General features: G+C 38.4%; 1 protein-coding gene and 1 pseudogene across 1 annotated transcript; one reads left to right on the top strand and one right to left on the bottom strand.

Moving 5' to 3' along the window:
• Positions 1-1,584: 1,584 nt before the first annotated feature.
• Positions 1,585-27,361, bottom strand: ppp2r2d (protein phosphatase 2, regulatory subunit B, delta). Its single transcript, XM_056258096.1, has 10 exons — positions 27,178-27,361; positions 26,870-26,944; positions 10,441-10,538; positions 10,179-10,344; positions 7,454-7,566; positions 6,615-6,792; positions 4,893-5,057; positions 3,894-4,063; positions 3,593-3,684; positions 1,585-1,882 (listed from the first exon to the last, which is right to left on the bottom strand). Exons 1-10 carry the CDS (start codon positions 27,185-27,187, stop codon positions 1,603-1,605), a joined length of 1,347 nt encoding a protein of 448 aa, XP_056114071.1. The 5' UTR covers positions 27,188-27,361; the 3' UTR covers positions 1,585-1,602.
• On the top strand, positions 9,300-9,416 carry LOC130090637 (5S ribosomal RNA; annotated as a pseudogene).

The raw sequence follows: 27,361 nt of genomic DNA, 5'->3' as shown, positions 1-27,361 counted from the left end.
GCACGATAAATCCGCTTAGGGCAATTTCTGCGCAACTTTTTCTTTTGCGCAGGAATTGAGGCCAAGGAGTATCTCAACATTGGTATGTGATCAGTTTAACTTCGATTGACTGGAGGAAAGCCAGTTTTGTCTCTAGAGGCACTCGACACATCGGTTTCAATTTGAGTGTTCTACGCCGGTCACCGACCGTACGATATCTTGTATATTAGTGTCCAAATACTAAGCCGCAAGAACCGTAGCAGCACACGAACGGACAAACGGAGTGCTAGAAGGACAAATAATGCATGTAGGAAGAATTGTGGGTAAGGTAAGCCGGGCGACTTGATGTCGAGATCATCTAGTCCTCAAGGTTATCAGGTGAGGATTATTTTAGGACAGACTTAAGGCGGTAGAATCCCTATTCCCTTTACAAAAGAAAAATAACTGTAATACCAAAATAAAAACAGGATCTAAAGCAAATCAGACGGCAATACTGATGCTTATGGCCAATGTCCTCATTCAAACAGTGCAACTGCAAATTCAAGTAGTACAACATGGAGATTTGCTTCCCAGCCGGCTCATTATCAGGGAATTACGTTTGGTTTGATGTCGTCTATAGACTCATCCGACATACAAGCAAGTGAAATCATAAAATCGAGGCCAAAAACAAATCTATTCATTTCATTTGGTAAATTCCATGTTTTTTGGGGGGTTGAATTCCCCAATAATGCTGCCGATACAGGTTCAGCAGGATGATTTCACATTTTAACCACTGGCGCTCCAGATCTACATATGCAGATTACATGCAAATATAGAACATAAAATTCATACATACCTGCTCATAATGTAAAAACGCTTTCTCTTTGTAGTTATGTTACTTTTATTAAGTGGTTTGACACCAGAGGGTGTAATATATAGATACAGTCAGTGAGTAGATATTATGCATGAGAAAACAAGAAAAGAAAAAAAAGGTATAAAAACAGAACAAAAGTAAAAACGAAAGAAAACCGAAACAAGAAACTGTCCACTGACCAAATTGGAGACCTGTTCTAAGTGCTTAAAAGGTAGAAGATCAAGGCCTGAGAGTCGGGCCAGGGGAAGGAATGTTAACAGGCAATAAACAAACGCTCATGAAGGCCTGAATTTCCAAGTCGAACAGCGAGTACATACGATTGACAGCGAGACGTTACTCATCCTGGTGCGTTTCCGTACTTTTGGTCGTCGAATCATAAAAACTTAAGGCTCAGCCGAAAGACGAATACATGTACGACTTTTGCGAAGTTGATCTGGTCTGAATGCTGATTGGTGCCGCTGGAGGTTTGGTTGAAATTGGCCTTCACCTCTGCTTTTATTTTTTATTTTAATTATTGACGCCCTCTTTTTCCAAAATATACAATGTCTCTCAGCTTCCTTGACTACATGTGAAAAACAAGTGCTTCACTTCTTTGTCAGGATGACAACGGGGCCATATTTCTCTAACAGATTTAACGACTAAGCAAAGTACGAGATTTCTCGAGTGTCCTCCGACCGGGGCCGGGGGTAACGGGGAGGAGGGGATGTTTCTTTTTTCTTGATTTTTGTTTCTTCTTGGTTTTTAAATCACTCTTTCTTTTTTTCTCTTTTTTAGTTAAGTTTGTCCTGGAATATATACAGGTTGTTGGTGGCGGCCACAGCTATGACGTTCTCTTTCGGGTGCCAGGCGGTGTGTAGGATCTTCTTGTTGAAGTCCAGGCTGTCCACGCTGATTTCGTCTTTCTTCCGTTTGCCGCCGGTGCAGACCTTGCGGGGTTTGAGCATGGCACGGGGTTTACTGTTCTCCCTCGACGCCTCCAGTGTGATGTCCCTGCGCGTGTTCCTGTCAAACATCCTAAAGAAGTTGTTGTAGGAACCCGTCATAATGGCACTGAGGAGGAGGGAAGCACAGGGGCGATGAGAGGGGAGGAAAAGAATAAAGATTAGTCACCATTTACTTATTGTAAAGTACCTAAACGCAGTCTCAAAAGGCTCTTGAGTTTGAGAATTTCTGCACAACCAAATGTAAAATAATGACTGTTTTCAATCAGTCACACCACTGGCCGAGCCTTTGTTTGCATCTTAAACACTGTTAAGCATTGGTTTTGCTGCAGGACATCTGATTTGTAGGCTTGAATGGTTTCAAACTATTGGTTTTAACTATATTGATTCAGTTCAAAAGCCTGATTCAGTGATTCTTTCAGTCCCATCAGAAATGTTCAAGTACCACTTCATCAACAAGAATCAGAACCTTTTTTCTTACATGATATCATTAAAGTAAATATTACCATGATAAAAAATTACCAAGTATCTTCCACTCAATTTTTAATGAGTACTTTATATACACTCAAATATTTCACACAAAACATACCATTATCCAGTCTTTAAAAATATGCACAAATAATATGGCATGTCATCCACACAAATTGTTGTGATTACTGGAATATTGACAAATCTAAGATAAATAGTTTTTTTTTTAATGTAGCAGACTTGCTTTCACCCTCCAAAGAACTCGACCCAGAGAAACCTAATTAAAATGAAATTAAAACTTTAAATACAAATTCATAATAAATAGCTGAAATGAATAGTAAATATAATATTTTATTTATTTTATCTATATAAAAAATTTAATTAATAATAAATATACACACATATATATATTAGGGCTGTCAGTTAAACGCGTTATTAACAGCGTTAACGCAAACCCATTTTAACGCCGTTAAACGGCATTTTTATCGCGCGATTAACGGTCTTTTTGGCCTAGCAAACTTTGTAGTTTTTTTCACATGCTTTTTTCGACAGGACGCGGCATTCGCGGCGCGGCACTATGAAACCCATTCATTTCAATGGCTTGCACCGCGCGAGGACGTTTTGTTTCTTCGTCGACCAAAGCGCAAGCGGATCTAGCTAGAGCGGAAAACAAAACAACAGGCACGCCGCACACACTTGTTTGGGCTTGTGAGCCGGCCAAATAGTTGGTTAACGTTACGTTTTGAGTGGATGACGAGCGCGAGACGCCGAAATGGATGCCAATAAGATTCTGAATGGAAAGTTTACTTTTAAAAAGTTGCCAAATGGTTCCATTGACGAGACCAAAGTGATCTGTGTGTTTGGTCGTTGTGAACTGAGCTATCATCATCATCGCAGCACGTCCAGTCTGAAACACCACTTGATGGTCAAGCACACACACACACACACACACACACAGCTGATGCGAATTCTCATTAAAAGAATTCTCAATAAAAAACATTTGCACAAAGCAAGCCGATCCACTTTTCCATGTTGATAAGAGCATTAAAATGAGAAAAAAATAATGGAACAAAAAGAAATCAAGAGACATTTAGAATAGATAAAAATGTGCGATTAATTGCGATTAATCACAAGTTAACTATGACATTGATGCGATTAATCGCGATTAAATATTTTAATCGTTTGACAGCACCAATATATATATATATATAAATAAAATAAGGGTTGTCACATTATTGGGAAGGATAAACTGCTTTAAAATGTGGAACTGTAGGAATAGGACTTATATAGAGCATGTGGGAAGCAGCGTTTGGAAAACCTCTACATTCACTCTCATGAAATAGTTTCGCACCTGTCTGAACCGTTCCAACAGCACTCAAACTTGTCGAAAATGCAGTCGTTCTCGTAGAGCGAGCACAACTTGCTACGTAGGTACTCGTGTACCTGAAACAGAGAAGCACATGGGAATCAGCAAAAAACATATCACTCTCAAAGACACATTTAAGCACTGTGTGAAACGTTGGGGAGGTGCCGGCGCTATTTGAAGAATGTATTCATTGAAGACGTGCAACACCATGTTCTGAAAATATGCGAAACCTGAATGGACATGCTCTGGAATGCCAGTTGTCGCAATAATCAGATCTCTAGTGTACCTGGTAGGTCTCTACAGGCCGGTTCTCCATGTTCAGGTCCCAAACTTTAACGGAGAGGTAATCGCGGGTCATCATGTATCTACCGCTGTGGCTGAACTTGACGTCGGATATGGAGGAGATGATTTCTGAGAAGAACGACCGGCTGCTGGGATCTTCTGGCTCCTCAAAAACTTTGGAGAAACAAAACCACAATATTTTTGTTGACATTTCTCACTTGCAGCTCAAATGTTACAGCTTGTTTGAGTAGAAAATGTAAAATTGTGTGGTGCACATGTACACTTCCATTCAAAAGTTTGCACAGTCAGTAAGATTTTATTTCTAGAAAGAAATTAATACTTATATATTGCATTAAATGCATTATAAATATATTTACTGTTACTTTTAATCAATTTAAAGTTGCAAAAGACTTCTATTTAAATTAAATGCTGTTCTTTTGAACCTTATATTCACCCAAGAAATGACAAAAAGTCAGTTTCCACAAAATATATTAAGCAGCACAACTGTTTTCAACTATGATAAGAAATATTTCTTCAGCACACGAGAATGTTTTCTGAAGGATCATGTGAAATTATACGGTCCCATTTCCTTTTTGTAAAGAATATTCCAGAATATTGTGGAATAATATTCCATATTATTAAGGAGGAAATAAAGTGCATTTAATCCATCCAAACACTTCACATTTATGCATTTGCAGTGTTATGAAACGAGTGGATTTGACAGGAAGTAAATGACCAGAGTTTGCCGTTTTGCTTTGCTGGTCTGGAATGAGGACAGTGTGTTCGATTAATTACATAACCCAGTGATTACGTAACACAAGGCCCTGCTGACATTGAACACTGGAAACACACTGCAAAAACAGACAAAACGGGAACTCTCCACAGCCTTTTGGTGAGAGTGATCTTTTTCTATCTCTCCGTCTGATAGAAAATAAAGGGATGCGAGATTAGATAAAAAAAATAAACAATCGGAAGAGACATTGGACTGACTTCAAATACTCACATTTACTATGTCTATCGCAGAGCGCGGCGGCCCTCATGTCACACAGGCGGATGGTTCCTTTACTACTGCTGTATACAAAGACGTTACACTGGTGTGGGTGACACTCGGCCGCCGTTATCACCTCCGTCAGCTCCTCCATATTGGCTGGTTTTATATCTACAATGTCTGAGGGGGGAAATCATAAAGGAAACCAACAGAAAGAAGTTCACACACACTTTAAAGCGGTTGCGACGTCACCGCTGCAGGCCTTGGTCATTACTTGGGGATTTGGCTTCTAAACAAAAACGTGGTTGAAAAAGATGATTGGAGGATGTTTTCTAATTGACATTTCAAATATATTCAGATTGGCCAATGCCTTCAACATATATATATAAAAAAAGTTTTACAATAAAATATAAATGTTAAAAGGGTTATATTCAGGGCCTAAAACTAACTTTTTGCCACACCTGCCAATGGCCGATGACTTCAGAAAATGCACCGGCCAAAAATATTTTTTACCAGCCATGAAACGTAGATAAATCCTTATTAAAGTTACAACTGTTACAATTCAGTCAAAAGCAATAAGTGATTGTTCTTTGTCTTTTGTTGACTGATTAACATGAAAAACACACACAGCAGCAGGAATATTAGGCTGCTGTCACTTTAAGTGCTAATGCACGGATCCAATATACAAATACTGTTACACATGTGTTTTATTTCTCAACTTTTTGAACACGTACTTCGGATGTTTGCGCACAGAAAACTTCCCACACAGCAAGAGTAATGAATTCAGTTCCCTTTCATGTCTTCTTGAACTTAAATATTGAATATTCAAATTGGAAAGACTTAAACTTTCGTGAAGATTCAACACTGCCCCGTTTTTTCACGTTCATGTTCTCAATTTTGCATTGTTAGAATTCATAAAAATGTCACTGGCCAACTGGCGATTGACCGTTTAATACTCACCAACGTCAATTTTTACATAGATTTTTACATATTTGACGCTTGGCGAGTGTTCATTTTAGGCCTTGGTTATATTGTTTCCTGTCGCAGCATTATTCAGGCTTTGCAAAGAGGTTATTATTAAAAGTGCAGTAAGCGATTTCTAAGAAATTCTTTAGAAAGAGAGATAGTTGAGAAAGAGAGATAGCTGAGAAATTACCAAAGAGGAAAAGATCAGAGGAGTATTATTGGAAGAAGGGTTACAATCAGGCAAGGACCCGCGTTAATATTAGAAAAACTTTCCAGCGCCGGAGATACGTTAGAGAGCAGGAAGGCATGAAAACAGGTTGCTTTGTTTCTGCTTGATTCGCTATGATGATGTTGTTGAATCACAGCTGATTCATCCATGTCTGTCTGATGTTAGTGGTTGCCTGTGTTGCATAGTGTTTCCAGTTTTTTGTGGACGGAGAAATGAAGGGAGGGGTGTGTTTGTTTGGGTGTTGATTTCAATATCAACAGTGTTTTTTTCAGAAATCGCTTACTGCACCTTTAAAGGATCGGCAAGGGCAAGTGCACAAACCCAAACACTTTACCTTATTTCATCAGCATAGAGGATGTTTACATAAGGTACAGCAGCAAATAAAACAGCCAGTTTAGTTCTAAAGGTGTAAAGTGGTCATGAAAACTTAATTATGACTACTGGAGCACAAATAGAAATTTAAATAAACACCTCGATAGCAAAATAAATTCAGGGAGGACACACGTCAATTAAAAAAAAGTCACAGATCACGTAAAGGATACTAAAACTTCTATCTGTGATTTCTAAATGCCAGAGGTTTATTCTGAGGTCGTCTGCAGAAAGGTATGTTTCATAATCACTATTTACTGAAATGGAATTGATGTGATATGTATGTGCGTTTGCAAATATTCTGCGCGGGCTGGCTTCCACCATCAAGTCCATCGGCATCAGCACAGGAACCTGCAAGACAACCAATGTTACTTAATATTTCCATAATTTTACAACATGTTCACAGTTCTCTGATGTCAGTCAATGGTCACATGACATGCAGGAAAACAAATGCAATACCATTTTTATTTTGTTTTATTTTAACAATTTTATGATTAATTTGAATTATCTCGCTAACCAGTTTGGGTTAATGCAATAGTTAACAAAAAATAATATATACTTTTTTTCATTGTTAGTTAAATTAACGTTAACTAGTCAAATATTTCTACATCGACAGCTAAACATTAGTTAAGGAACCATATGCTAATACTGAACAATGCTATATTTTATAAATTAACTTCACCCATTATTAAAGATTGCAATAAATGTATGGTTCACTGTTGTACAGTTTTTCCAAAATACATCCATGTCTTGACTAGTCTGCAACACGTCTCGCTCTGTACACGTTTCTGTAAATAACAATAAGCAGTCCTGCCCCACTGACAACCGGACACATATATCTAATGCGGTATCGAAAAGCATATACTCTACAGACTACAAGTTCGGTAAACATCAGTGAAATGACTTTATATATGAATTAAATATTGATTAACTAAAAACCAGTGCTTCACTGCACAGCTCCTGGCTGCACCTGCAACTCAGAATGTCATGGGAATAAAAGAGACAGACTAACCCGTAGTGATGTGATTCGAAACGGATCTCGCAGTCTTCCATCTTCATCTTTAAGGTTGTATCCTTCCGCTCGTTTGTCCCTTTCACTAATCTTCCATAGTTTAATGGTTTTGTCTTTTTGATAAGAAAATTATACAAATCAGTAACAGACAAACTGCATATCTAAAACCTAGTGAGCTAAAATGGAGCCAAAACGCAACCATGTTTTCCTTTAATCAGTGCAAAATACATCATATTTTTGTCAGGATGATCCCAATACTGTCTAGGTAGGCAGCTCAAATAGTTTGGGAACATCTATAGAAAACATACCATTCAAAAGTTTGGGGTCTGTATGATTTTTTTCACGTTTTTGAAAAAAAAAAAAGAAGTATATTATGATCACCAAGCTCACTAAATAAATATATGTTTTTTTTTTTTACATATATCTTCTATGGAAGTTTTAGGACCGAAAAATGTTCATCCAATCATTGTATTTGGTCCGAATGCAATGATAGGATGTCCTAGCTGCCTGTCAAGAGTATGCATTTCCATACCTCTGCGCACCTGCTCGAGCAGACAAAACCAAAACAACGAGCTTATGCTGCATGTCGTAATCGTAATTACAAGATGGTAATCCGTGACCAGGAGCAGTTCACGTCCTCAGACTTGGATTTATGCGTTACTCTGGCAACACTATCAATGGCGAAATTAATCTGCAGCAGTCACCTGGTACAAGTCAGAGCTTTGTAAGTTGTTCATGTTCATTATTATTGTAATGTTATGTGCTTTGAGACATGAGGTAATTGAATGCTGTCTCTCGTGACGCTTTGCTGAATCTGCTCCGTCTGTGTGTGACCATGTGTTTTGAAGGTGGTGTGGCTTTAGAGCGCACTGGAGGGAGGCAGGGTCCGAAATTAACTTTTTGGCTCACCTGCCACGGGGACTGGTAGATGAAAAAATCCACCAGCCAAGCATATTTTTTACCGGCCAAAATAATAAACAGCCTTTTTGTGACACATATACATTAATTTATATATAGGCTATATTTAAACATTTTTGTCATTATATTTCTGGTCTATTATTTTCCATTCTTACTTTTATTTACACACATATTACACAATTTACACACATTAAAATAATATTTTTGTGGTGGTGCCTATGAAAATAGTTCTGTCAAAAAAATGAAATGCATTAATTGTATATTTAATAAAATGTATGCAATAATATATTATAATTATTTCAAAAAAAAAAATTTAGTTTTACTCTGCCTATTTTTGACTGATCCGATCAGTAACTGGAGGACTGGAAATATCAGTTGTTTTAAGCATTCATTAAAATGAATCGGTTCAAAGGAGTCATTAGTTCGCGAATTGGACGTGTCATTATCGGATGTGTACGCGTTGTGTGATTATCCCGGCAGCTAGGACATCCCACAAGATTTGTGTCAACACAGAAAACATTTCATCACTGGATAAGTTTTTTCGTTTATTTAAAGTGTGGTTTAACTTATGTAAGCTGAATGGGCGGAATGCTTTTCAGAGAAGATAAGGTATTTTAGCATAATTCAGGAAAAAAAATATTTCCGAATGCTTCACATGAAACTATGGTTTTCCGACGTTTTACCATCGTGTCGATTTATTTTGATTAATATGTGCCAGGGAGAGAGAGCAAGACGGCGCTTAGGAGACGGTGAAGCCTTGTTTATACTTTCGCCTGGCTCCGAAGAGAAAGAGCGCGGGCGCGACCGGGGCTCTCTCTCTCTCTCTCTCTGCTCGTTCTTCAGTTGCGCTCTGTCACTTTCAATTCCCATCCCGCAAACACTTACAACTCCATGTTCGTAGCCATCATGCCAGATATTTTATATAACCACCAGCAGCCATATCACCCTGTAGCCCAAGACTGGTTGCCCACTGAAGCTAAGCAGGGCTGAGCCTGGTTAGTACCTGGATGGGAGACCTCCTGAGAAAACCAGGTTGCTGCTGGAAGAGGTGTTAGTGAGGCCAGCAGGGGGCGCTCACCCTGTGGTCTGTGTGGGTCCTAACGCCCCAGTGTAGTGATGGGGACACTATACTGTCAAAGAGCACCGTCCTTCGGATGAGACGTTAAACCGAGGTCCTGACTCTCTGTGGTCATTAAAAATCCCAGGATGTCCTTCGAAAGAGTAGGGGTGTAACCCCGGCATCCTGGCCAAATTTGCCCAGTGGCCTCTGTCCATCATGGCCTCCTAATCTTCCCTATATACTAATTGGCTTCATCACTCTGTCTCCTCTCCACCAATAAGCTGGTGTGTGGTGGGCGTTCTGGCGCACTATGGCTGCCGTCGCATCATCCAGGTGGATGCTGCACATTGGTGGTGGTTGAGGAGATTCCCCCCTTCCATATGTGAAGCGCTTTGAGGTCCCAGAAAAAGCGCTATATAAATGTAATGAATTATAACATTACAAAGTGCAATTGTAATAAACATTCACCCGCCAGTGGGGCGGATAGCCTTTTGAGATTTACTCGCCAAACGGAAAATCTACCCGCATTTGGCGCTTGGCGGGTGTTAATTTCGGACCCTGGAGGGAAGGATCTAATGCTTTCAAAGATAGCTTGCTAATGCTATTGCTAGCCGCTCCGAAATGGCCAACCCTACCTTTAATGCATCCTTGCAGAAATTACTTTACAATAAATAAAATCTTAACGACCCCAAACTTTTGAATGATTTTTTGAACTTTTGAAAAAGAAGCAAAATTTACTCTTCATACCATTTGTGGACAGGAGAAAGTGTGCAGCGTTCTGTTGTGGGAGCCATCTGATTTTATTGATCTTCTCCTCTATTTCTAAACTTTTCAAGTAATCAAACTCAGGCTCATGACTCTGAAAAGTGCTGTACACGTTGTATTCCCCTCTTGAGAGTGGGCGGTTTTTACTCTGTGAAGAGAAACATTGAACACACTAGTTAACACATCTATTGAGTCACACATAAAAAAATAGAAATAAAAAAAAACATTCTTTGGGTTGCATCACCTCCTGTTCTCTCTGAAATATGACGACTCTTCCCCCTTTGTCTCCTGTGGCTAGTAACTCCCCAGAATAGTTAAATTCAACGGTTGAGATAATGTCCGCTGCATATGCAAAAGGAAGAAAGATAGATAAGACAATCATGTATCTCATGTGTTCAACATGCACAGCTTTAGGAAAGTAGAAAGCTTTGACATCAAAATTGAGCCAAGTTACTTTCTAAATGCATGTTCTTGGACTGATCATTAATGTTGTGCCAAAGAAACAAAGTTTGTCTTTCACTTAAAGTCCTCATATTATGCTATTTTAAAGGTTTCTAATTTTGTTCTGTAGGTCTCCAACAATAGGTTTACATTAGGGCTGTGCTCAGAATATCGATACAACGATACATCGTCATGAACTCCTGGCAATATGCGTATCGATACAGCAGCTGCCGTATCGATACTTTTGTGCTTTTGAATGTAGCCAATTCAGGGCTCGAATTTCGGCGCAGGTATTGCGCATAATTTGAATAATTCCCGCAGTTTATAATGCGGGAAATTCCCGGAAACATTGATTCACTTTAGCATGTAGGTTGTAGTATTAGTAAATGAATCCACACAGATTATAAAATCAAATCAGTCATTTTAAAACTTTCTGTGAGACGCAATTTCACAAACAGCGTGAGTTCAATGCAGTGCTGCGTCTCTCTCTCTCTCGTCTCGGGCAAGCGTCCAGCGCTGCAGCCGGTGAATCTACACGCTCACGGTTAGGAGTCGGGACATGACGGAATATTCACTTGCATAATCGGGCCATCGTGACTAAAGTTTACCATTTGCATGTCTTTAAGTCTTACCAGTTTAAACATTCAAACAATTTTAAACTATTCAGTACTTGCGCGCTCTCTGAGAGTTGGTTTTCTCTGCGTGCACATAGACTAGAGTAAAGCCGCCTCACATACAGCTCGCGAGATTATATCGCTTTAAGAGACTAAAACACGCAAAATGATGTAAAAAATTTCGTTCTTGGTAAGTATCCTCTAAACACAGTTGGTTATGTCTTAAATAAGCATAAAGGTTTTTAACAGAAACGGCAATTACCCCGGTTGTATGATGAAGTTAAGCGAGATATTCTGCTGTCACTCTCTTAACCCTGAGCATGTCAATCAATTGTTGTTTCTGCATAAAAATTTGAAAATGTAATCATTTAAAATGATTTCAACGTAGAAGAAATTACTTTGTTTGGTGCACATTCCAACACTTAAGACCTGTTAAATACTAGGTGTTTAAAAGAGTTTGAGAAAACTAAGTTAAATTTAAGTTGTTACCGTTTTCGCTTTTATGGAATGTTTTAAGTTTTGTTTAGTCATTGAGCAGTGTAGACATGCTTCAGTGTCACTATAATTGTCATTTCAGTTATTGACGCAGACTTTAAAAGCAGAAAGAAGAGTCATTCTAAGCTTTTTTATTCATTTAACTCATTGTTTTTCAGTTATCACAATTGTTATAACACTGGTTATTCAATAAGCAGATATAACTGTTACTAAACTCAGCTCAAAAGAAATTTAAATTCCAAATTGATCCATTTCGTAATACTTATCGTATCGTGGCTTTAGTATCGTGATACGTATCGTGACATTGTTGGTGATACACAGCCCTAGTTTACATGCATATATCAAAAAACACTTCAATAATATACGCAGCATCACCTCTTTTCTCACAGTGTCTAAAAAGGTTCGACAAAGGTTTCAGTCTCTCTAAACCTCTCCTTTCAAGCCAACTCTGCTCTGATTGGTCAGATGTCCCAGTCTATTGTGGTCTACTGCTTACAGCGCGTGTTGGAAACAAAACGCCCTGTAATATATCTGAATTTCAGTTCCTGAGCTTCTTCAGCGCTTGTACGAACAGTAACAATGGAGTCAGTTTAATCGTATCAATTCGAGCCAGAGTCTTTGAAAGTGGATTTACTTCGCAGAGCAGAAAACAGCGTCTTCAACAAAACGAACCAAACTCTTCCGGGCTTCAGCAACAACTACAGTGTATAATTGCGGGTCAAAGTAGATGTTGTTCGCACAAGTCAATTAAGACCACCGGCTAGCATTATACAAATTGACTGGAATTACTGACAACTCGTTTCAGGCAGCTCAGAATCGGTTCTTTGTCCATTTATCAGCACTTTGATCTATGAAACTTTGCAGATGTTGATTCACAAACAGCTATATGACACACTACATATGAGGGGAACTTTAAAACATTCATTATTCTCATCTTCATACACGCTCAAGTTTAACATGTTTGAACCTAAAACTCAAACCGGAGTTAACACAAATCTGTTCAGTGTGAATAATGTCCTCTCTCCACCTCTCTGATCTCTCTCGCTCTGAGGGAAGGGCACAGGGATAAATGGAGGAATGATTCAGTGTTCCTGAAAAACAGAACAATTAGCTCGACGCACACAGACCTGGCCTTCATTTAGACAACGGTTCACATGCCAAAAACACAGTATGAGAGATAACCAAATGCCTCTTGTACATTTATAGAACTGAAACAAAGATAATGGCTATTTGGTTTCTTTACTGTGGATTTAATGAGGAAACTTTACACCAGGTGAGAAACGCTGATAAGCAACGAAACAAAATGGAGAAATCTGGTTTTAACTACATGTTTGGTTATATGGTGTCTGATTAAAAACAGTAACAGGTTACTGGTGTCTGATAAAACAAAAAACAAGGTTATGATATGATACACAGAAAAAAAAAAGAAAAAAAAAAAGACTTCTGTGTTTTCAGTTTACACAGAAAGAAAACTGTTTAAAGAAACTTCCCCACGGAGTACCACCAAAGCAACGGGAGAACGCAATTTATTCAACCTTGTGACTTTGTAAGAAAAAATAAAAAACAACTATGCAACAACATAACCTGCCCACAAATGAATGTGGCACATGAGTTGGAGAGCATACTTTTACATCCAAAGTAATCGGACACATCTTTACTCCATTTAGGGCTAGGCAAAAAATTAATTTTGTTTTTTTAAAAGACGTCGATTCGATATCAATTCTCAAAATCCATGAATCGATCTTTATATTCCCTGAAAAAGCTTAAAATGCACTGATTATTTCATTTGTATCTTTGTTCTATTGTATTTGTGTTATTGCTTGTAGTTTAATTATTTGTTCTTTTTTTATTAATGACTGTTTACTTGTCTTTAATCATCTTTGAAATGTATATTAGTAGTTTTATCTGTGGTATTGAAATTGGAATCGAGAATTGTTATAAAAAGTAATAAATTAATAAAATATTTATTGTTTTTGACCCATGTATTCTTGAATTGCAATAAATAAGGTTATGACACCCAAAATTTTAGATACCAGTAAAATTGAACAATTCTCGATACCCAGGCCTAATTCCATTTCAAGCTAACTTTTATAAAAAGGGCAAAAATTGTTTAAATATATAATGAATAAAAACGTATATCAATTCACAAAACAGAACATGCAAAATAATTTTATTTTAGAAGGACAAGGGTAAATAAAGTGGCTGGTGTAGCTCAAGAGGCCCCAATGAAAGTTAATAGGCACCAAAGTTTTCCAAAATTATCCTTTTGTAAAAACAATCAAAACACAGCATGAGGGTGAGCAAATGATGATTTTGATTTATGAAAATCAACTAATAAAGTTATTATTTTAATCACAAATAATCATGATTACAATATTGACCAAAATAATCTTGATTATGACTTTGCCATAATCCAGCAACCCTAACCTATAGAAATCCTGGGTTGAAGGATCAGCTAATAAGCAACAAACACAAAGCCCTCGGGTCTCTGCACGCGTGTGTGCGTGTGTTCTGGACCGTCTGTGTGTGATTAATCAATCTCTAGTCACACTAGAATCTAATGACTCAGAAACATCAGCGGGTGAACCTCACTAAACACAGCAAGAACACGCCCGCTCATATTTCATTCCAAGATCAACAAAGATAGATATGATCATTTTTGCATACAGAAAATGAAGGCTATTTTGGAGACCGTTTTTCACATTGCATAAAGCACACAATTAAGCAAATGTTTCGCTTATATTCACATTACAATAATGTTTAAGTTAATAAGCACATAAGATGTGCACAAATAGTTAAGTCAACACTTATATTTAATAAATATTTAAAAAACATTAAATACTATATATAATCTGCATATACTATATTTGCATATTAAATAAAAATAATTATATTTTGCGATTAATATATTTAATAATAATAAAGTATTTAATAAGTTACAATTTAATGATAGCAAATAAGATGTGCACAAAATTCAAGCGACAATTATTTATATATTTAATAAATTCAACATTTGAAATAAATATTACATGTCTTTTTATACATCTACATATACTATATTATAAAATAATAATTACATTTTAATGTAATTAATTATCGTTTTTTTATATAATGTACAATATAATATTATATATATATATATATATATATATATATATATATATATATATATATATATATATATATATATATATAATAAAAACAAAACCATTATATATTTTATTATAATATTATAAAACAATTTAATGATATATAAATTGTAAATAAATATAAATAAATATTAAATACTTTTAAATGCATTTATAAATAAACAATTGTATAATAATAACAACAATAACAACAACAAGTTAATAAAATAAAGTTTCAGTGCTGATACTGAATATCAATAATGGCAAAATATATGGCTCATACTGGTTTAGCAACGTCTCTCAGTAATGACATGTCCTTCTTAAGGTTTATTGTCATAAAAAAGTACAAATGCCAAACATTTTACCATAAAACAATCATTTTATTTCTGCAAAATATATATAATATATATATTTAATATAATAAATAATAATATTTGTCTTGACTGTGGGTGTTGTGATTCACTTAAGCGAGGAGAGTCGTGGTCATTAACTATCTGGATGTTTCATCCTGTGCATCTGGAAAAGACGCAAGTACAGATGCATAGGAAACACCACTGTACTGTATCAGATCCAGAGCAAACACCACTGTACTGTATCATATCCAGAGCAAACACCACTGTACTGTATCAGATCCAGAGCAAACACCACTGTACTGTATCAGATCCAGAGCAAACACCACTGTACTGTATCAGATCCAGAGCAAACACCACTGTACTGTATCAGATCCAGAGCAAACACCACTGTACTGTATCAGATCCAGAGCAAACACCACTGTACTGTATCAGACCCAGAGCAAACACCACCCACTGTACTGTATCAGACCCAGAGCAAACACCACCCACTGTACTGTATCAGACCCAGAGCAAACACCACTGTACTGTATCAGATCCAGAGCAAACACCACTGTACTGTATCAGATCCAGAGCAAACACCACTGTACTGTATCAGATCCAGAGCAAACACCACTGTACTGTATCAGATCCAGAGCAAACACCACTGTACTGTATCAGATCCAGAGCAAACACCACTGTACTGTATCAGATCCAGAGCAAACACCACTGTACTGTATCAGATCCAGAGCAAACACCACTGTACTGTATCAGATCCAGAGCAAACACTGTACTGTATCAGATCCAGAACAAACACCACTGTACTGTATCAGATCCAGAGCAAACACCACTGTACTGTATCAGATCCAGAGCAAACACCACTGTACTGTATCAGATCCAGAGCAAACACCACTGTACTGTATCAGATCCAGAGCAAACACCACTGTACTGTATCAGATCCAGAGCAAACACCACTGTACTGTATCAGATCCAGAGCAAACACCACTGTACTGTATCAGATCCAGAGCAAACACCACTGTACTGTATCAGATCCAGAGCAAACACCACTGTACTGTATCAGATCCAGAGCAAACACCACTGTACTGTATCAGACCCAGAGCAAACACCACTGTACTGTATCAGACCCAGAGCAAACACCACTGTACTGTATCAGACCCAGAGCAAACACCACCCACTGTACTGTATCAGACCCAGAGCAAACACCACTGTACTGTATCAGACCCAGAGCAAACAACACCCACTGTACTGTATCAGATCCAGAGCAAACACCACTGTACTGTATCAGATCCAGAGCAAACGCCACTGTACTGTATCAGATCCAGAGCAAACACCACTGTACTGTATCAGATCCAGAGCAAACACCACTGTACTGTATCAGATCCAGAGCAAACACCACCCACTGTACTGTATCAGACCCAGAGCAAACACCACTGTACTGTATCAGACCCAGAGCAAACACCACTGTACTGTATCAGACCCAGAGCAAACACCACTGTACTGTATCAGACCCAGAGCAAACACCACTGTACTGTATCAGATCCAGAGCAAACACCACTGTACTGTATCAGATCCAGAGCAAACACCACTGTACTGTATCAGATCCAGAGCAAACACCACTGTACTGTATCAGATCCAGAGCAAACACCACTGTACTGTATCAGATCCAGAGCAAACACCACTGTACTGTATCAGATCCAGAGCAAACACCACTGTACTGTATCAGATCCAGAGCAAACACCACTGTACTGTATCAGATCCAGAGCAAACACCACTGTACTGTATCAGATCCAGAGCAAACACCACTGTACTGTATCAGACCCAGAGCAAACACCACTGTACTGTATCAGATCCAGAGCAAACACCACTGTACTGTATCAGACCCAGAGCAAACACCACTGTGCTGTATCAGATCCAGAGCAAACACCACTGTACTGTATCAGATCCAGAGCAAACACCACTGTACTGTATCAGATCCAGAGCAAACACCACTGTACTGTATCAGATCCAGAGCAAACACCACTGTACTGTATCAGATCCAGAGCAAACACCACTGTACTGTATCAGATCCAGAGCAAACACCACTGTACTGTATCAGATCCAGAGCAAACACCACTGTACTGTATCAGACCCAGAGCAAACACCACTGTACTGTATCAGATCCAGAGCAAACACCACTGTACTGTATCAGATCCAGAGCAAACACCACTGTACTGTATCAGATCCAGAGCAAACACCACTGTACTGTATCAGATCCAGAGCAAACACCACTGTACTGTATCAGACCCAGAGCAAACACCACTGTACTGTATCAGATCCAGAGCAAACACCACTGTACTGTATCAGATCCAGAGCAAACACCACTGTACTGTATCAGACCCAGAGCAAACACCACTGTACTGTATCAGACCCAGAGCAAACACCACTGTACTGTATCAGACCCAGAGCAAACACCACCCACTGTACTGTATCAGACCCAGAGCAAACACCACTGTACTGTATCAGACCCAGAGCAAACAACACCCACTGTACTGTATCAGATCCAGAGCAAACACCACTGTACTGTATCAGATCCAGAGCAAACGCCACTGTACTGTATCAGATCCAGAGCAAACACCACTGTACTGTATCAGATCCAGAGCAAACACCACTGTACTGTATCAGATCCAGAGCAAACACCACCCACTGTACTGTATCAGACCCAGAGCAAACACCACTGTACTGTATCAGACCCAGAGCAAACACCACTGTACTGTATCAGACCCAGAGCAAACACCACTGTACTGTATCAGATCCAGAGCAAACACCACTGTACTGTATCAGATCCAGAGCAAACACCACTGTACTGTATCAGATCCAGAGCAAACACCACTGTACTGTATCACAACACAAACAGCCGCAGCAGCAGCGGGGAAGCGTAGGCAGGAACATGACGGGTGGTGACCACCATCTCGTAAAAAAAAAAAAAAAAAACATCCGAAAGATTCGTCCTAAAGCTGCTAACGTCCACCTCGGACATCCTACAGCAACATTACATCAGCACCTCCCGAAACCAGATCAAATCACAGCATCATTCAGTCACCCAAACATCACGGTCCGTTAGCGCTAGGAAAAGCAGACCAAGCCTGACTTCGTAAAGCTTAAAAACAATCGGAGCGCACACGGATATAAACGCACACATACCCATCCTGAAAGGTAGGGAGAAGCCATTATAGCACAGTACCAGACTGTGGCTGTCAGCACACAGAAGACAGAGGAAGATTTAAGAGCCTGGAGAAGCTGCGGTGTGGACGCAGGGAGGGTGAGCGACGGGGTTCTGTGCGGCCATGTTAGACAGGTAAGATCATGAGGGGAACCAACCACACACACACTTGACAGGGACCCTCCAATGTGTCATCCCAAATGAATAATGGCCTCATAAACATGAGCATATAACTTTAAGGGAGTTTGCAGCACAATCCTTCCCACAAATTACTCACTTCCTGTTTAAAAGTCATTCAGGGCTAGAGAAAAAGCACAACTGAAGCTGGACAAGATGGAAAATTCACAATATACCTCACCACGATTTAAAAAATAGATAGAAATGTACATAACATCCAAGACATTTCACAAAAACATTGCAGTTCATTACTGGAAAACAAAAACAAATGTGTGCATATAGGATTATATAATATATATATATATATATATACATATAATATATATATATACACACTTATGTGTGGGAAAAATTGCACTTTAGTTCCTTTTTTTAATCTACTTGACAACAATGGCTGTTGTTTTAAGTTATATTTTAGTATACTTTAATCGACTGTTTATTGCAATATATCAGGCATATCACTTTGAGCAAAGACAACATCTATTAATCCTTAAGTGACGAGTCAAACAAACAACCAGTATGAAACAAACAATACCATATTTTGCATATTTAGTCCAGTAAAACATATGCAACAAGTCAATAACACTATAAGAACATCTTATGACTAGTCCTCGGGTTCTTGCTCTAAAATCAAAAGCTCGACAAAAAAAAAAAGAGAATTGAAATGAAACCGGAAGTCTTCACACTTAGGAATTGGAAAACACATTGGCTGTGAGCCAGCGACTATCTCAGAGCTGTGTAGTGAGAAAGTGTGTGTGTGAGAAAGACGGTCCGTATTTATTTATATCTTTAGATCCGGTAAGCACGCAGTCTGAAAGTCTGCTAATAAGAAAACAATATGGGCAATACTATAATTGTATTTTGAATCTAAATTTGCATGCATCCTTATCACTACGGCCCAAAACTTCCCATATGTGCAGAATTCAGAGAAAAGGAATATTGCCACACAGAGCGATCACACCTCACAATCTAGCAAGCGATATAGTGATCTCTAAATAACCTTCTCTTCCACATAAGGGGCCAGTCTGCTCAGATGATATTACACAAGTCAACATGTGTCCGTTTCCTAGAAATCCGTTTTATTTTTCACAGAGGGCAAAGCGGAGACCTGGGAAAGTGGCAAAAACATAAACAACCAACCGCCACCATACAAACAACACACTCAACTAAAGGCTAGTTTACACCAAGAACGATAACTATAAAGATAACTATTTTAGCGTACACGCCAGCGGACGATATCGTTCTGTTTATTCTAAGCGCATGCTTGTCTGTCACTTTAAATGCTCAAGCTCATTACAGCCATATGGATTCTGATTGGCTGTCAATGCTTTTATCGTTTATCAGCTGGGTTAAATCGTTCTGAAGGCGATTCCAACTGTATAGTGTCGTTATTGTCACAGCTGTGGTGTGAACTGCTATTCTTTAATGTTGAGATGAACGATTTTCAGAACTAGATCTTTATCGTTATCTTTATAGTTATTGTCCTTGGTGTAAATGGGCCTTAAGTCACTAAAAACTTTTACTTTAAAATTATTCTTCATTAAAGGATCAGTTAACCCAAAAATGAACATTCTGTCATTAATTTCTCACTCTTCATTTCATTCCAAACCTGTAAGACTTTTGTTCATCTTTGGAACACAAATAAAGATATTTTGAATGGAATATGAGAGATTTCTGTCCCTTTTTTGAAAATCTATTCACCCAATTTGGGCTTTTATTCACACATTGATCAGAGAACGTACATATATAGAGCACTCAAATTTGGTAAATGGAAGCTCAAGCATGCTTGCTTGATGCGTGAGATCCAATGAGGTTTGTTGTTCTGGCGTGTCAAGCTTCTGTTTGTGTTTATTGATCAATGTTTATATGTGAATAAAAGCCCATATTCAATCTGTTCACCATGTAAAACAATCGTTTCTCTTGAGAAGACTTGGATTAAACCTCTCTATTTATATGGATTTATTATTTACGATCTCTTTATGAACGTTTAAGCCGTGAATAATTTCAATGAATGGACAGAAGTCTCTCAGATTTCTTGAAAACAGCATTTTGCGACCATTTTTCCTGCCGGTCCGACCAAATATTTATTTAGGTCACACTGGCGCGACCACAGCGTTGCCGAGCAGCGAATGCAAACAAAATGAAAGCGGAACGAAAATGCGCTACTCGTTTATGCTTCACGGACCATTTATTAGTTCGGACCAATAATAGACAGCGCAGCGCCCCGAACTTGCCAGTCGCAGGCCAATCTTGTTACTAGGAGAAAGATCCAGACTCTGGAGATCCAGTGAAGAAATCCATTGAATTCCAGGAGAACCAGGAGAAACACTTCTAGAAGGCTTTCAGTCCACAAATCAGCAACATTCACCATGGGTTTAGGCTAATGTAGTAACTCTAACCATAACTATGGTATTGTGACAGAAATAGTCAAACGCTTACAAGTACTACTCATCTTTCCCCAGCACTTCAAAACTATAGTATCATATATAAACAGTGATGGGAATAACGGCGTTATAAATAACGCCGTTACTAACGGCATTACTTTTTCCAGTAACGAGTAATCTAATTGATTACTCTTCTCATCTTAATAACGCCGTTACCATTACTGCCAAAAAAAGCGGCGCGTTACTATAACTGATGAAGCTGTTTTTTTTTTTTCATCAGACCAACTAGATCTCTGAGCGAGAGGCAAATACTTTGTTTACTGGTCTTCCTTGGTTAGTGGGCAGAGCACGAGACAAGCGCATAAATGCTGACGATTGGCTGAGGTAGAGTAAAATGTCATTGTAAGCCAATCAGAGGTAGAGTTAGGCGGGTCTTCGAAAGCACGCATAGTAGTGATGGGCATTCGGCTCTTTTGACTCAGCTCACTGAGCCGGCTCTTTTGGCTCACAAACGGCTCTTTAAATGACTTTGACTATAATATTTCAATTTTTATTACATAATTATTTAATTTCTATAGGCTTAGGCTAAATTTGTAAAAATAGAGTCGGCTCTTCAGATATGCGAGATATGGCTCTTATCTCGCCATAGAGATAGCCATAGAGATATGGCTCTAAGAGTCGGTTCATTCGCGAATCGCGAACGACCCATCAAAAGCTCATTCGCGAACGAGTCGATCCATCATCACTAACGCTCATTCGCGAACGACCCCTCATCACTAACGGCTAACGCTCATGAATTGCGAACGACCCATCATAACGCATAGTCGGACAGGACAGGACACACAAGGAACAACACAAGACAGTCTTTTTGGTATATTGCTTAACAAGCTTAATTTAATTTTGCCCAGTTGTGGCCTGTTGAGGGGCAATAAATATCAAAAGTTCCAAAACATCTATTGTGTTATTTGCATTGATCCACTATATAAACATAATATCTACATACATGGCATTTGATTGGAGGCTAGTCTCACTTTGTCCCACAACAACATTTTTTTTTTAGATGTGTGTACAATGTTTCATGTTTCTGTTAATAATGTAGGCCTATTGCATTAAGTGTCCATTTCATTATAATATTCAGATTTATCATAAATAATTGAACATGCACATGTATTGTAAGTTCCGTTAAAGAGGGGTAGAGGTGGGGTCACATTTGAGCATTTAAAATTAAATTTTACTTGAAAGTAACGCAATAGTTACTTTCTTAAGTAACTAGTTACTTTTAAAATTTGTAACGGAGTAACTAACTTAGTTACTTTTTGGAAGAAGTAACTAGTAACTGTAACTAATTACTTTTTAAAAGTAACTTGCCCAACACTGTATATAAATGTTATTTTTAATGTGATGACCAACACATTTTTTGTTCATCCTTCAAAGATTGTCCTAAAACTAAAAAATTTAAGATGTAGGAAAACTGTTATTTAAACACTTATTTAAAAATAAAAATTACCAGTGTAAACAGTAGGATGATTATTGGCTATTTTCACTCCCTAATATCAATGTTTTCACTCGTTTTGCTTTTTAATTAATATTAAGACATTATGAATGATAATAATTTAAGTTAATTTCATCTACAGTCTAAATTAAGCTTAGTGGTGTATTGTCATGCCCTCAAATGTTAGTCTGGAGCCCTGTGAACTTAAAATAAAACTGCACATTGTAATATCTGTACGTTAAGTCTATTTATTATTAAAGAACTTGTCAGTATAGTAGTTATTTTGGGAGAAATTTAAATAATTGAATAATATAAATAATGCAAGCTGATTTAAGGTGGGCCCCTAAGTTTTCTGCTTGCGCTCCTAAAATTTTCAGTCAGGGGCTACAGCGCTCCTAGTAAAAAAAGTTAGTCTGGAGCCCTGGAAAATATCTTCATTTGTGTTTTGAAGTTGAATGAAAGACTTGTGGGTTTAGAATGACATGAGAGGGAGTCAGCGATGAACTGAATAAAACTGTCAAATAAAAGGCAACATTTAAGTCTTATAAAAAGCGACAAGCCACACACAAACCTGATCGATTTAGCTAAAATATTTCATGCAGAAACAAATAAAAAAAGCAACAAAAAGCCTCCCAAAAAACTACTTGGCGGAAAGTGCTCAAAACCCAAAAATAAACATGGATGGTCTTTATTACTATAGGCCTATATATATACACTCACCGGCCACTTTATTAGGTACCCCATGCTAGTAACGGGTTGGACCCCCTTTTGCCTTCAGAACTGCCTCAATTCTTCGTGGCATAGATTCAACAAGGTGCTGGAAGCATTCCTCAGGGAGTTTGGTCCATATTGACATGATGGCATCACACAGTTGCCGCAGATTTGTCGGCTGCACATCCATGATGCGAATCTCCCGTTCCACCACATCCCAAAGATGCTCTATTGGGTTGAGATCTGGTGACTGTGGAGGCCATTTTAGTACAGTGAACTCATTGTCATGTTCAAGAAACCAATTTGAAATGATTAGAGCTTTGTGACATGGTGGAAGTAGCCATCAGAGGATGGGTACATGGTGGCCATAAAGGGATGGACATGGTCAGAAACAATGCTCAGGTAGGCCGTGGCATTTAAACGATGCCCAATTGGCACTAAGGGGCCTAAAGTGTGCCAGGAAAACATCCCCCACACCATTACACCACCACACCAGCCTGCACAGTGGTAACAAGGCATGATGGATCCATGTTCTCATTCTGTTTACGCCAAATTCTGACTCTAACATCTGAATGTCTCAACAGAAATCGAGACTCATCAGACCAGGCAACATTTTTCCAGTCTTCAACTGTTCAATTTTGGTGAGCTCTTGCAAATTGTAGCCTCTTTTTCCTATTTGTAGTGGAGATGAGTGGTACCCGGTGGAGTCTTCTGCTGTTGTAGCCCATCCGCCTCAAGGTTGTGCGTGTTGTGGCTTCACAAATGCTTTGCTGCATACCTCGGTTGTAACGAGTGGTTATTTCAGTCACTGTTGCCCTTCTATCAGCTCGAACCAGTCTGGCCATTCTCCTCTGACCTCTGGCATCAACAAGGCATTTCCGCCCACAGAACTGCCGCTCACTGGATGTTTTTTCTTTTTCGGACCATTCTCTGTAAACCCTAGAGATGGTTGTGCGTGAAAATCCCAGTAGATTAGCAGTTTCTGAAATACTCAGACCAGCCCTTCTGGCACCAACAATCATGCCACGTTCAAAGTCACTCAAATCACCTTTCTTCCCCATACTGATGCTCGGTTTGAACTGCAGGAGATTGTCTTGACCATGTCTACATGCCTAAATGCACTGAGTTGCCGCCATGTGATTGGCTGCTTAGAAATTAAGTGTTAACGAGCAGTTGGACAGGTGTACCTAATAAAGTGGCCGGTGAGTGTATATATATATATATATATATATATATATATATATATATATATATATATATATATATATATATATATATATATATATATATATATATATATATATATATATATATGAAGAGTTTGGTTCCAAAACGCCATTTAAAAAAAAAAAATTAGTTACTGCAAAAATCAGTATTGTATCTGGTTGGTATTGAAAAGTCAATGTTTAATTTTAAGTAAAATGCGATATCCGCCGTGTTATTCTGTCGTTTTCTCCCTTTCTTTCCAAACCGCGACAAACGCCAGTCTCCCTTCTCTGCAGAATGCGATATACCCGCTCTCAACCAATCACAACGCACCATTCCACGCAATGTAAACACAACAGTAACGGCAGCGCCATAAATACACCAGGCTTCCTAGTTTTTCTTATCTATTTTGTACTTTTCGATCAACAAACAAACAAAAAAATGAATAATTTTTTTGACGGCATTGATGAACCTGTGGTTGTTTCTGCGGTGGGTAAGAAACGTAAGGCATCGAAATCGAATCATTTACGTGAGGAGATTAAGAAGATGAGGCACTCGGGAGGAGGAAAAATGTTTTCAATCTTCTTTACAGTTCTTAATAAAAATATTATACTTATAAACTTATGTTGTTGTGTATTTTCAACAGTTTCAATATGAATTTTTTTTTTTTATATTGATTCAATGGATTAATTGCATTGAGGAAAAAAATAATCCGTTTTTATAATAAATCTTTGAAAATCAAAACCTGGATTTTTTTTTTGTTTTCATCTTTCCACTTTCTTGGTAAAGAAAACACATTTTTACTCAAATTAATCTAAATGGATTTATTTGCGTTTTGGAACCAAACTCTTCATATATATATACACACAAAAAAAGACCATAAAATAAAAATGCAATAAAAAAAAGCAAATGGCAACAAAATCGAAGCACCACAATGAACGTCAATTTGCCTTCTGAGATTCAGAAGCACAACTGTATTCCCAAGCTTCCCTCACTGATCTCTGGATGGAACACACACTCAGACACGACACAGGGATAATGTGAGCTGGTCGGACCAGTTGGACATGCTTTCCGCCGTTTCAAAGGCAGGATGTGCTTCCCTACTGGAGCCCCAGAATGCAGCACACATGCTCACTGACACTCATCTAGCGATCTATAATGTGTCATATTAATACATATTTTTAATTTGTTACTACTGTACTATGCTGACTGCTCGTTTGCCAACACTTGCCTTCATGAGATAAAAAACTAACTAAATAGTATGCGGAACACTGCGTTCTTTCCCACGCTGACATATTTTCTACTAAAACTGACATATTGTTCTCTTTAAATATAGCCAATCATCTGCTACTCGTCATCGCTAGTCAGAGTAAAGGCAAGACACTACAGGAAAAACCATTGTTTTTCTTCTTCTTGAGATTGCAGGCTATTTTGTTTCCGTAACAGCTTTCAGACTAGACATTTACACATTTATTTTATTACACTTTATCTTTGTGCTTAAATTTCAAATGCAGTACTCGACTTCAGTAGCACTTACAGTAAAAGAGAAAAGAAATTCTAGAGGTTTTTACAGAGGGGTTTGTTCTTATCATATGACTGATTTATAGAACATTTTATTTCTTTAAACATGGTGAAAATGCATCATCTGATTTATGGAATGACAAAATCAGCTCTGTAAAAACCTCTGTCGTCAACAAAAAAACTATTTGAACCTGGCTTTATCCAATGTTCAGATTTCTGTTCTGGAAATCTATGTAAATTAGTGCATATTAATTAGATCATGGCTAATTTGCATATTTAAGCATAATATTTCAGAAAACTTGTACAGAATCAACTGGGGAAGTATGGTTATTAATTTTTTTTTACCATGTTTTCCTGTGGTATCTTGCATTAAGTAGTATATGGGGGGAGCATTTGATTGGACGACAATTTGGACACGCCTTTGAGTGCTACTTGAGTCATCAGTATTTTTACACGTTTTCCTCCAATTATGGGTTCACTTAATTTCTACTTAAATCAATATTTCAAGTCCATGCATTTGCGCATATAGAAATATATATACACATCTACTTGTCGGTGTGTTTTTTGGTAATGTGTCCAGGAAACTGTGCATTACTACTGACATGACATCTATTAGCAGGTGATTTAGCCCAAAGCGACTTACAAATGAGGAACATCACAAGCAATCTGTCATTCAAGACCAAACAGTATTATTTACAGTACTGCAATGCAAAGTTAGACGCACAAGATCATCTGTCTATCCCCTTCACTCCATATACTATTTGAAAAAGGTTGAGAACACCTTTTTTGGACAGTGATGTCAATCTTTGGGATGAACGTGTACATTTTCATGGATTTACAACACTCCATCTCTTCCCATCATATCTCGCCATGCATGATTTCCATATACAACACACCTCATCGCTCATGCATACTCACCCAAGGGTGTTTAAGACCAATGCAAGCCATTATTTACCTTCTGCAACATCTTCATCTATGGATCCTTTGACCTGGGAGAAGCACCACTGGAAATCATTGCCTCCACCAACCCCTGCAACAACAACACAACTGCATTTAAATGCATGCACAGATCAACCTCCCAGAAGCATTTAATCACGCTGAACTCAAACCCTTGCCCCGCACGAGCATGCATACTGAGATAAAACAGTGGATGTGGGTTTGATGTAGTCTCAGTAAAGGGGGCTGGTTTGATGTTTAGGCCGCACTGCTGCCGCTCGCGCCCCCGCCTACCAACACACACAACCCTCAGCGCGGCGCGTTTACCTGCCATCATCTCCGGTGCCTATGCCTGTGCCTCGATCCTTCAGCGCGGCTTATCCTCGAGCTCAGCCGGGCGGACGGTATGAACGAGCGCGGAATGAGAGCGGGTTCAGCGAGAGCGGGATCTGCCCGTGATTTGCTTTCGCTTCAAGATGGCGCACACTCCCGTCGACATGACACAGTGACG

This window comes from Rhinichthys klamathensis, unplaced genomic scaffold (assembly GCF_029890125.1).
Source record: "Rhinichthys klamathensis goyatoka isolate OS25496 unplaced genomic scaffold, OSU_Roscu_1.1 h1tg000148l_1, whole genome shotgun sequence".
NCBI lineage: Eukaryota > Metazoa > Chordata > Actinopteri > Cypriniformes > Leuciscidae > Rhinichthys > Rhinichthys klamathensis.
The sequence above is the reverse complement of the archived record's forward strand: the minus strand, read 5'-3'. Positions and strand labels throughout refer to the sequence as shown.